Source organism: Cyprinus carpio, chromosome A21 (assembly GCF_018340385.1).
Source record: "Cyprinus carpio isolate SPL01 chromosome A21, ASM1834038v1, whole genome shotgun sequence".
NCBI lineage: Eukaryota > Metazoa > Chordata > Actinopteri > Cypriniformes > Cyprinidae > Cyprinus > Cyprinus carpio.
Window position 1 is genome coordinate 3,827,118 of NC_056592.1, and position 12,414 is coordinate 3,839,531.

Consider the following 12,414-nt stretch of genomic DNA (forward strand, 5'->3'; position numbering starts at 1 on the left):
AGCGAGAGGCTTATAATGAGTGATACAGAATTAAAACAACTTCAACATCTAAAGCAATTTTTAGTGATTCCTGTTCAGTGCTTTCATCTACAACAATAATGAAATGTCTTTAATTTGTTTATTTCGGCATTTGCTTGTTTTTCTCTGTGATGAGATGCAATAAACAAGTAATTACAACAGATTAAACATTAATTGTACTGAATTTTGGGGTTAAACATGCTTGGTTTGGTTTAGATCTTCTAGTTTGAGTGCACAATTAATATGTGTTTGCATGTGTTCGTAGGTAATATGAGTTTTGTCATTTAATGTGTTTGAGTGAAAAGAGAATGTGAACTATTCTTGACCTGGTTTCTCAATAACACTACAACGTAACATGAATTACACCTTAAGCTTCCTTAAGCAGCACCAAACGCTGACAGACAGACAGTTCCAAGTAAACCACTGCTGAGACCAAAAACAAGTCTGGCCTGTTTTTCCTTTTAATGAATTTAGTGGTGTGATGCTGGCCTGGCTGGTGGATCAGCTTAGCTGAAAACAAATATGATTTTCTTTTAATTAATGATCTTAATATAAAACAAAATTAAATAAACATGCTAATTAAGAACTTTGAGCACACCAGTTGTTACTTGTACTTGCTGGTACACTTATCATTTCAAAGGGAAATATTCATTTTAAGTTATGTACACTGTTTTTGACACAAAATTGTCAACAGGAATACAGGGATAGTTCACTCAAAAAATGAAAACACTGTCATCATGTCATTCCAAACCTAATTGAAATTCTTATTTCTGCAGAACACCTACTTTTGTGATCCAAAGAAGAAATAAAGTCATACAGGTTTGGACCAGTGTGAAGGCGAGCAAATGATGACAGAATTTTCATTTTTGGATGAAGCCTGGAATATTTTTTAAACATCTGCAGAAGAAAGTCATACAGGTTTGGAACAACACAAAAGTGAATAAATGATGACTTTTTTTTTTATTTTTAAACATTCTAAGTATTTCTTAAAGAGAACAAAATCTACTTTCATATTAGACTCTCCATTAAAATTGGCAAGTAAATCATTTAAAATCTATGTTTTTTTATTAAACTCATGAAGAGCCACCCCTTTTGATAAGCTATAAAATGAGAGCTGCAACAGGCATATTATCTCATTCACCTCCTGATCAAACATGGATCTGCACATCTCAGTTTTCCTTCTGTTCATTTTTTTCACTGCAGGTAAATAACAGCTTGAATTTGTATTCAAATACATATCAATAATGTCTCTCTCACTGTCTCTCTCTTTTATTATTAAAGGACACTCTCTCATCTGTAATCAGTGCCCAGGTGTGTCGAACGCTTGTGACCAGATACCATGTCCTGATGGAATTTCCAACTGCTTCGCTGCAACTGCATATGCCAGTAAGTCCAGTATGATGGATTGAAATATATGATTATAATTGACTGATGGAGAGGCTGCTACATGTATATCTCAAACTGGTACTGTGACAGAGTTCATGTAAATGAGGTTGAACGAGAACATTTATTTTCTGGACAGAATTTATAATTGCATGCATAGAATGTTCAAAATACATTACCAAAATAAATTTCGTTTTCTCTCAAATTATCATTCTGTATTATACCACGTCTATCTGAATACTCGATTCTGATTGGCTGGATGCTGTGAATTCACATATAGCTCCAGTCAGTTTAATCACCGTCCTATATTAATGCGCTGCCTTCATTAAAGCGTGCCCGTGCACACACAGATCTGGGAGTGCACTGCGTACACAGAAACATTCAAGAGTGCATAAACTTCTAGTGTCTGATTTAAAGTGGGCAGATTGTACATCTAACGATAGAGTGACCAGACGTCCCAGTTTCCAGGGACAGTCCCATTTTTTGGTGTCCTGTCCCCGACTGCCACTGTTCCCGGAAATGGCCCCATTTTACAGCCCGTTCAAAACAACCCGGAAATACACTGTAAAAGCCCAACCAATCTAGCCAGCTGGCAATCGTATGATTATGATTATTTTCACCAGCATATAATATGCGATATATACTTTAGGCATGAAGGACTTGGTTATCAAAGATGCTCTTTTGGTTATCAGAAGAGACGCCGTTATTGGTTTCAAAGTATACGCTCATACTATGTTTAAACAAAGTAATACTGTTTGTGTGCACTGTATAACAAGGCATGATAAGGGTGCAGGATTGTTATGCACACAATATTAAATATTCCTGAAACTTCTGCCGTCACAACCCCGATATGAATAATATAAAAAAATATCTAATCAATTACACTTAGGCCCACACAATTACATTTGCAGGAAACACATAATTTGTGTTCAAAATGGGCCTAAAATGCAAAATAATAAGCCTGATTAGGGATAGAAAAAATAAACATAAAATAAGCATAAACATAAAATGTGAAAAGTTGTGATTACTGTAGACTACTCACAGTTTCTGAAAATGTTAAATACAGTTAGAAAATATTCAACATTTTTGTTAAATACAGTTTTATTTATCATATATTCTCATATTTATTGTTTTATATTTAATCTGTTTTTGTAAAGCCAGCATTTTGTTATAATAGCCTACTGTTTTGATATGTTTGTATTTGCAATTACTATTTACTATTTTTGATTTTTGGTAAATTGTATTTAAAAACTAGGGTAAGTTTGATCCTCAAACATCACTGTAATTATTAATTATGATATTAATATATGGAACCCACAACAATTAAAAAACAAAAACATAAATATATTGATGAGCAGATAATCAAAAGTGAGATTTCAGTGATATTTTGACCACCAAACTAGGAAATATCCCTGGCTTTCATTTCAGAAATCTGGTAACGTTATCAAACAAGCCTTAACTGACTAAATTAACCGTCATTTCCACCCTTCCAGTCAACTATTGCGCTAAACATCAATAACAGCTTTAACTTACCAGCACTGGCAAGTGAACATGGTAGGATAATGATATGATTTTAATGCACTTGGTGGAAGTAAATTTGTAAATTATTATTATATTTTTATTATTATTATTACCTGGTCAAGGGTCATTATGTATTATCTTTTCTTTCTGTTTTGCAGCTCTGAGTCGATACATTATGGAAACTTTCTACTTTTCCAGATTTATAAATATATTTTCAATCAATACGACAAGCAGTTGAAATGGTCATTCTTGTATTATTCATGTTTTTTAGGTGCTTTAGGTGTCAGTTCCTCTTTAGTAACGGTTAAAAGCTGTGCTCCGGCTAGCTGTCCAAGTGGATCCTTCAACCTCGGCAATATAAAACTGTCTTCTTACTGCTGTAGCACGGACCTGTGTAATGACCGAAATTCTCCAGGTATTGTACTTTACTGTGAACAGAACAGTTTATTGTTTACAGAACACTTAACTTAAAAGTATTGCGTACCGGCCCACTTCAAGCACTGTTTAACAAGAAAAAAATGTAGGAGTGGGATTTGATTTTCTGTTGGGGATTGTGACATCAATCTAAAAAGAAAAGCTCTTTTACAGGTCAGTTTTATGAAAGACTTTTTTTGGTACAATGAGCACGTATGATGTTGTGTCTACAGTAAGACCAGGACAAGAAAGCTATTTTTATCTATTTTTCCCTCCTGTAGATCCCAGCACTAACACTCCCAATGGAAAGACGTGTTACTTTTGTGATGGACAGAACTGCTCAAGCATAATGACCTGTTCAGGGAGTGAAGACCGCTGCTTTAATGCAACAGGTGAGAATCTGGTAAAGGAAGATGAATAGATTCATATTATTTTTATCTCTTTTATGCTTGAGCATTCGATACAGCTGAAATACACAAGCTTAAACTGACTCCACCTGTGTTTTCTTTTCATCAGCGAGTTTCGGAGGCCAGTCAGTGGGTGTGAAAGGTTGTGTCTCTAAAGCCATTTGTGATGCCGCATCTTTGATTCCTAATGTTGAGGGCATCTCATGTTGTTCAGGGAACCTGTGTAACGGTGCTCAGAGCATCACTCAGAGCTTCCTGTTCCTCTGCTGTTCTCTGCTCTCCTTCATCCTGCTGCACTGAATCCAGCAGCTCTACACATTCTAAAGCAGCAGCAAAGACATAATGTTAAAGTTCAAATATATATCTCCTATTTTTTTCTAACTATATTTGTGACTGTAATATTGAAGTTGTAGGAATATAGATTTGTAAGTGGTGTCACAGATATGTCATTCAGTTCCTGAATATAGGCTCTAGGGGGCAGTGGGTGAAGAAGGAGTCAAGTTTGTATGTGAAGGCAGCAGTGCTGAAGCAGAACTGGTGTGATGAACTAAAAAAAAATTGCAATTATGAAATAAAATATTGGATCACCTTGTTACACTTGTTACTTATTTATAATAATACTTACAATGTAAGCATAAAATATGACATTTGTGTTATTATCATCTATGAGTCAGAGGAGTAAAATATCCTGAAAACAGCTGAACTACTGACACGCTACTGAAAAATGTGTAGCAACTGATGTGTTTTGCTGATGTGTTGACTACAAAACTACAATGACAAAAAGATCGGTAGTATGTTTGCCTAGTTTTTTTGCTCGCATAGTTCGTATGTAGCATTGTTTGCAAAGGGTGCAATTTGTATAACAGAATAAAATGTTGTCCGCATAATCATAAAGCTGTAATGTCCATATTAGCCTACATAAACATTGGACATTGCCATGGTGTTGGTTTTGAGACTTGCATATTAGATAGTTTCGTTTTATAGTTGGCTGTTGGCTAACTCCACCCAGGCTACGAGTAAAATATGTGATGTATGCCGTAAAGCAGGTTGCAGTCTTCCGCTGGCAGGGGATGGGCGGGGCTGTGTGTACCGACCATAGACTGTATACAGTTTTCTGTATATGTTTTTAGCCGGAGGCAGGCATCGCCATCTTGGCAGCGCGTCACTCCCAGATCATCGAAAATGGGCAAAAAGGCGGGAGCTGGTTGGTGAAACCACGCCCACCTAGCTCGACGACAGTGTCAGCAGCAGCAATCTACCTGTCACTCAAGTTACCACGCCCTTAATTATGCAGAACTTTAAGGCTTAATATAATTTAAATGGATGAGTTATAAAAAAATTCACCACCCTCACAGTTGTCATAAAGGCAAATTTAGCTACAGACCAAGATCATTTTTTGAACCAGGCTGTAAACATGTTTTTTTTTTTCTTCTGTAAAGTTGGGCATTTTAACATGGGGAGTCTATGGGATTGACTCCCTTTTGCAGCCAGGCTCTAACGGCCAGTTGACGATTTACAGTTTTAGTCACTTCCTTGTTGGCTTCAGGAGAGAGAGCGGGAGGTTGCCACTTGGTACCGACCCACACACAAAACTTACAGAGTGTGGTTTTAGCGGCTAGGAGGCTGCTCAGGTAGCAGCGGCAGTAGAATTCATATGGTTAAGAGGTGTTCTACCACTGAAATAATTTTAGAGACATTATTTGAAGGTTGAAAAAGTACATAGTGTTGCGTTAAAGGAGCAAAACTATGAATATGAATATTTGATGAAAATGTATTTACCCTCAGACCGTCCGAGATGTAGATAAGTCTTCATTAGGACAGAGCTTGACAAATTCAGCATCACTTGCTCAGCAATGGATCCTCTGCAGTGAATGGGTGCCGTCAGAATGAGAGTCCAAACACCACAACAATCCACACCACTCCAGTCCATCAATTAATGACTTGTGAAGCAAAAAGCTGCATGTTTGTAAGAAAAAAAATCAGTTGGCTACGTTTTTAACACGTTTAAACAAAAGTTTAAAATTCAAGTCCATAATCTATAATATTGCTTCCTAGTGAAAAAGTCCATCTCCTGTTGTCCTCTCACATCCAGATCTACCGACAATGTTTAGAACTTTTTTTGGCTTGTAAACGGTGCATGAGCTGTGTACAAAGGCTATACAGAAAGGCCTCTCGTATCTTATTGCGTAAACTATTGTTCTAATAATCAACACTCAAAAAAAAAAAAAAAAAAATTCAAAGTTATATAAAAAGATTAAATATATATTTGCAGAACTTCGCACACTGGATGAGATTGTAATGCATTATAAATGTACCAAATCCTTGTTGTACTACATAAAGTCTGTAGATTGTACATTTTACATCCTAGTCTACATTTTAATACACTATTAGAAACAGTAATAATAGTAGGCTTTTAGTTAGATGCCAGATATTATTTATTAAGCTATGACTCTGGATAATTGATTTTTAAAATAGAGATCACGGTTCTCCCACGATTCTGAAAACAAAACATTAGACAAAAACAAAATAATATATAGGCTAATTCACTTTCAGGTTTCTTACAAAATGTTTTATTTATTGTTATAAATGAGTCTAAAATGTTATAAATGAGCCTATTAAAAATAAAAATATGTTTAAAAAATTTGCAATAAATGAATGCACTTGATTCAATCGTTTTTGAATGAATCTCTTGATTGAATGAATTAGATATCAAATGCATTTAAACAGTCACTGGTCGCTACCTACTGGCATAATGTAAGGCCTACAATCTTTATTTAAAGCGTGATGAGTTCCAAAGGTCACACTGAAAAAAAATGTGGAATAGAATTTACTTGAAAAAAGCTTGGAAACAATTCTCACTCAGAAAAGACTAGTTAATTTACAAAAATTTGACAAGTAAAAGCCTAAACATAATTACTGGTAGCTTTAAATAGAAATGTTTAAGGTAAGTTTACTTGGGAATTCCCAGTAAATTTTATCAACTCCATGTTTGTAAATTTTACTTAAATAGTGTTCATCACTGTAAAAAAGTGTGCCTTTAAATAACAGTAATTTAATGCACTGAAAAATTAAAAAACAATAAGTATGATTCAATTATTACCCTAATGAACACAGAGACCTCAATACTTGGTACACCATACACAATGACGGTAACAATCAGTGAATAGTGATTGAGTATGAATGGGTCATTTTGAGTAGAAAATTAACTCCAGATATCACAGTAAGTTACTAAACGTAACATCATAAGCAACCATAAAACAGTGTAAAAATTTAAAAAAAAAAATTAATTATTCATGCCACAGTGCATGATGGGGAATATGAGATCATAACTCTGATATTTAGCCTACTTAAGGAATCTTTGTAAACATAACAAACGGTTCCAAGTAAAATATACTTATGAGTTCCAACTTTAATTTCTACAAGCTTAAATTGAGTACTAACATAGAATTTACTGTATTTTTTTAATTCTTGCCTTAACTAAATTATTTAATGTAGAAATTACATTTATTTTTATGTATTTACTTCACCACAAAATCATTTTTATCAGTGCAGTTTCTCATTTTGAATGCGGCTGCTGCAATATCAGCTATATCCGGACTATAAACTTTTATCCCAATACTTTCATTATTAGTATTTAATGTTTGCAACACAGAAATGTAACCTATATGTATGTATGTATGTATACTAAAAAAACAATAAGTAAAATTTACTTAATTTTTCTTTTGCAATTTTTTGCAGACATTTTTAAAAAGAAATTTAAGTATGGAATTTTGTAAAAAAAAAAAAAAAAAAAAAAAAAAGTTTTTAGTTATTTTTTTGGGCTTGTATGCATTTTTTTATTTGTATAGGTCAGTAGAGTGACAACAGGAGAGCATCGGGTGGAGAAAGGGATCAGGATCGGCAGAGGACCTTTGATGGGAATCGAACTCAGGTCGCCATTAGCGCAGTTGCGTTAACAAGGCTAATATTTACATATTTAAAGTTTACTCTGCAACATTCAAATACATTTCACTCAGTCATGGTTTGTAAACTTTACTCATGCAGTACCGTACTGAAAAGAAAAACATGCTATTGGTTCCCTTAAAAAGATGTAAATAAACAGAATATTATTTTCTTTAAAATAATATGTCTACTCATCACAGTTATTACCAAAATGAACACAGAGACCTCTGTAGGCTACTTGGTACACAAAAATCAGTGGATAGTGTTTGAATGGGTCATTTTGAGTTGAAAATTAACTCCAGATGTCACAAAACAGCAAGTTACTAAACCTAACAACAAAAGCAGCCATAAAACTGTATATACAACTCGAAAACAATGTATAATTTATTATTATTAATTATTCAGTGCATGATGGGAACAACAGGAACATATCGCTGATATTTACTTAAAGAATCATTGTAAACATAGCAAACAATTTCAAGTACTTATAAGTTCAAACTTAAATTTCTACAATCTTAAATTGAGTTCTAATATAGAATTTACTCTTTTTTTTATTCTTGTATGAACTGATCATTTTTTATCAGTGTTATGTGCCTGGTTCAAACATTGTAAAAAAAAAAAAAAACTCTCCAACTCAATATTTTCTAGTGACTGGTCACATCTAAATTTTTCAGTTGGCCTAATTAATTTATGAAATTCAATTCACACAAATTCAAATTCAGTTAGACCTATTGAAAAATTTAGATGTGATCAGTCAACAGAAATTTTTGTGTTGGAGAGGTCTGATTTTTTTTTACATTGAATTATTGTTGACTTTTGTCTGCATTTAAAAAAAAAAAAACTGATCTACAAGAATAGATTTTTTGACATTCTTGACAGTAGCAGAAGGAAGTACAGTATATGTTTAAATTCCTGTAAAATGTTCTTAAACCACTTGGAGTATCTGCATGGTTTTGGTGTCTTTTGAAAGGTGACACTCTGAGATTTGCTCCTGAACAGAACAAACCTCAGAATCACTGTAAGTCTCACTGGTACTGGGTAATACATCTTTCAGTAGAACTTTTAGAACACTGAAAAAAGGAGAGGAAAATACATATATATTTTTTTATTATTATTATTATTATTATTTTTTTGTGAACAGATACCTGTAGATGACTATAGCTAGGAGCTATTAGCTGACACAATGGGATCATAGCATTAAGCCATGTTGGCGGACTGACAAAGACACTGATTATACCTGCTGTGTTGATTGTACCTTAAAATAGTTTGTATAATTTGAAATACAAGAATCTCTGCTTTGCAAAGATATGTGTTTTTTTTTTTAAGTTTTTTTTTTTTTTTGAGTTGTATGTCATGAAGTTCACTCTCAAAAACATGCAGTGTCCCGTGGACGGTACATTGCAATACTAACAGGTTTATTTGAAATAACTTAATCACATATTTATGAGATGTACTGTACTATTAATGGCATTATTTCTTACCATGGCTTAACACCTAAATCTAAACCTTTGCACTATAGCACATTCAGCAGTACACTTTGACCATATTTAAAAGACAATAAAGGTACAAAAGTGGGTCAAAAAACACTATAAAGTTTAATATACATTTAAAAATAATAAATTTGCATTTTATTCCAGTTAACATGCAAGTCCAAAAAAAACATTCAGTGTTTATTATTTTTAATGTTATTTACATAATTAGTACTCTTTTTGAAATTGTGCTAAAGGGTGATGTTCATTTATACACTCATTTTAGTGAAGTGCTCCAAAATTGGATTAATGTCATAGTAGACTTACTCTTAAATGACAGTCTGATTTGTTCTTTGGTCTTGTGTCAAATTTAAGTTGAGGATTTATGTGGATTACCTTTAAAAAAATTTGAGATGACAATTAATGAATTTAAAAACACCCATGCTGTTTCCTACAAATTCCTTCTAAAATTCCTTACAAATTTTTTGCATTTAATGGGTTTCATTACAATTTCAAGACAAACAGTCTCTTTGAGTGAAAGAGAATGGGAACTATTACTGGTCTACGTTGTTTTGTCAATAATGTTAAAGTTGGTCATACCATAAACATTTGTGTATTGAGATGAAGCCTACAATCAATATTGAGGAAATACAAAATTTAATTAAACTGTAACTTGTGAAATAAACAAAGCCAAAAACTAAACGAGTTCGACCTGTATGAACAACATCGGACCCTCTTTGCATGTCAATGCATGGAACGCAGAAGAAAGTCATACAGGACGTAATTTCATATGGGTGAGAAAATGAGAGAATGCATATTTTTTGGGTGAAATTTCCCCATTTCCCCATCTGATGAGCTATAAAATGAGCGCCTAAACAAGCACGTTATCTCATTCACCTCCTGATCAAAGATGGACCTGCAAATCTCAGTTCTTCTTCTGTTCGCTCTATTTACCGGAGGTACAAAATATAAATAGTTTCTGTAATGTTACTGGGTAAAAATTAGCTGTCTCTCTCTCACCACCTCTCTTTTTAATTACTAAAGGACACTCTCTCAGCTGTTATGACTGCTTAAGTCTGACGGGCTCTTGTACCCAGACAAGTCAGTGTCCCACTGAGTTAACCAAATGCTTGAGCGCAACAGTTACTGGTAAGTCCTGTATGATGTACTCATAACTGACTGACTTCTTTTCTGGACAGAATTCATAACTGCACGCTTAGAATGTTCTACATATATTACTGAAATCATTATGATAATTGAATTAGAAATTTAAAAATTAATGTGAAATGAGAAAAACCGTAAATGTAAAGCATATTTTCTAGTGGTCTTACACCTTTGTCCTCATTATTAGATCTCTAAAAATACTTTCTATGTTGACAAATTTATAAATAAACTTTTGATCAAAAAAATGCTCAGTTGAGCGGCTCATTCCTGTATCACTCGTGTGTTTTTAGTCAACAGTACTACAGTGAAGGTTAAAAGTTGTGCTCCAGCGATCTGTCAAAGTGGATCCGTCAACCTCGGCATTGGAAAAGGCTCTTCTCAGTGCTGTAGCAATGATCTCTGTAACCTCCAAGATGCTCCAGGTATTGTACTTTACTGTAATAGAGCAGTTTATAGAACATTTAAGAAAAAGAAATCGGATGTAACTTTATTTTCTATTAGGAATGTGACATCAAAGAAAAACAAATGAAAAACAAATGTTTTACAGTGAGCACCTATAATGTTGTGTGCACAGTAAGACAAGGACCACGTAAAGAAAGCAAATCTATTTTCCCTCCTGTAGATCCCGCTAACACTCCCAATGGAAAGACGTGTTACTTTTGTGATGGGAATACCTGCTCAAACACAGTGAAGTGTTCAGGGAGTGAAGACCGCTGCTTTAATGCAACAGGTGAGAATCTGGAAAAGAAAGACGGTTCATTATCTTACACACATCACATATACCAGTGGCCAACTTGACTCTGACTCAAACTGTTTTCTTCTTTACTCTTTTCTTCAGTGAGTTTCGGAGGTCAGCCAGTGGTTGTTAAAGGTTGTGCCTCTAAATCTATCTGTGATGTCTCAAACTTGATTCCTACTCTGAATGGTGCCTCGTGTTGTGAGGGGAACCTGTGTAACGGTGTTCAGAGCGTCACTCAGAGCTTCCTGTTCCTCTGCTGTTCTCTGCTCTCCTTCATCCTGCTGCACTGAATCCAGCAGCTCTACACGTTCTACAGCTGCAGCAAAGATCAAATATGATGTGCTTTACAAACATATCTCTGTACTGTCTTTGATTTGGTAATTGAAATATATTTCTGGTCTATACAAAAGAAATGTTTTGAAATGAATTACTTTATATTCACTGAATATTTACTCAACTCATATAGCTTGAATCACCTCTGCACTATCTTTGATTTGGTGTGATAAATGTAAAAAGTAATACAAAATTGGATTAATCGTAAAAAAATATATATAGCCCTATGCATTTAATGAAATAAAATATACAAATCACCTTTACATTTTTTTCTGGGTTTGTTTTCAACAAAGCTTACAATGCATGCATAAGACATGAAATTAGTTCAGTCTATTACTGTTAATCAAAGGGCATTATTATCTATTATACATTAATCAGAGGATTACAATGATTTGAAAAGAGCTGAACTACTTCCACACTACTAGCTGACGATATGTTTTTAATTGCCAATCTCTTGAAAGCAGGGTCAATTATAGCTGATAGAGTTCTGATATTTACAACATAATTTAACTAGATAGATTAAGTTTAATGACAAACTTGGATACTAATTTGTCTGAAAGTTTAAAATAACTTTTAAAAGCTTGAAATTTGAAGGTTTTACTCAGAAATCCGAAAAAGTCAAACAGACTATATTAGACTGCTTTAGCCAGGACTGGATAATGACGGATTATGACCCTGTGGAAGACTATTAACTACTACTGAAAATGTCAACAAACTTATAAAACTGATCTGAGATCAGATAAAATCAATGGAAACCGGGGGCGGTCTCAGTGTGTCAGACTCTGTTCCATGGCTGCGTTCCAGTCCATTTTCTTATGCCCTTCACTCGCAAACTTCCCTTGGTCGTGTTTACTCGGATGTACATCATTGATTACATTGCATGAGTGCCCACTACTGGCCAAACCCTTGGAATGGGCTGAATTGGAGCATCCTAAGCCCTTGATCACTTAGAATCTGCTATGGAGTTGATTTGTTATTTACATTTTTTCCCTTACAAATTTGTTTGGTGCAGCATTCTATATGT

At 34.1% G+C, this 12,414-nt stretch overlaps 2 protein-coding genes and 1 long non-coding RNA gene across 4 annotated transcripts in view; 2 read left to right on the forward strand and 1 right to left on the reverse strand.

Moving 5' to 3' along the window:
- Positions 1-11,653, forward strand: part of LOC109086050 (urokinase plasminogen activator surface receptor-like) — a 19,421-nt gene extending 7,768 nt beyond the window's left edge. Inside the window, exons 1-5 of one of the 2 annotated variants that reach the window (XM_019100539.2) lie at positions 10,042-10,113; positions 10,199-10,303; positions 10,609-10,740; positions 10,941-11,048; positions 11,157-11,653. In XM_019100539.2, the coding sequence (XP_018956084.1) occupies positions 10,065-10,113; positions 10,199-10,303; positions 10,609-10,740; positions 10,941-11,048; positions 11,157-11,347 (585 nt within the window). In that variant the 5' untranslated portion in view covers positions 10,042-10,064 and the 3' untranslated portion in view covers positions 11,348-11,653. Of the gene's footprint in view, positions 1-10,041; positions 10,114-10,198; positions 10,304-10,608; positions 10,741-10,940; positions 11,049-11,156 lie in introns of those variants that run through there. The other variant, XM_042778620.1, reaches the window with a different exon arrangement.
- On the forward strand, positions 1,142-4,336 carry LOC109086046 (urokinase plasminogen activator surface receptor-like). Its single transcript, XM_042778619.1, has 5 exons — positions 1,142-1,221; positions 1,300-1,404; positions 3,194-3,337; positions 3,618-3,728; positions 3,853-4,336. The coding sequence occupies exons 1-5, from the start codon at positions 1,173-1,175 to the stop codon at positions 4,041-4,043; spliced, it is 600 nt and encodes a 199-aa protein (XP_042634553.1). The 5' UTR covers positions 1,142-1,172; the 3' UTR covers positions 4,044-4,336.
- LOC122149270 overlaps positions 10,619-12,414 on the reverse strand; it is a 14,633-nt gene continuing 12,837 nt past the window's right edge. Inside the window, exons 2-3 of the long non-coding RNA XR_006162894.1 lie at positions 10,993-11,056; positions 10,619-10,753 (exon numbers count right to left, since the gene is read on the reverse strand). This is a non-coding gene — a long non-coding RNA (uncharacterized LOC122149270). The remainder of the gene's footprint in view (positions 10,754-10,992; positions 11,057-12,414) is intronic.

Bases quoted from the DNA above. Each gene is read 5' to 3' on its own strand.
- LOC109086046 (XM_042778619.1), top strand. From the start codon at position 1,173: ATGGATCTGCACATCTCAGTTTTCCTTCTGTTCATTTTTTTCACTGCA. The intron at 1,222-1,299 runs GTAAATAACAGC...TTATTATTAAAG, and splicing joins GTTCATTTTTTTCACTGCAG to GACACTCTCTCATCTGTAAT. The intron at 1,405-3,193 runs GTAAGTCCAGTA...CATGTTTTTTAG, and splicing joins CGCTGCAACTGCATATGCCA to GTGCTTTAGGTGTCAGTTCC.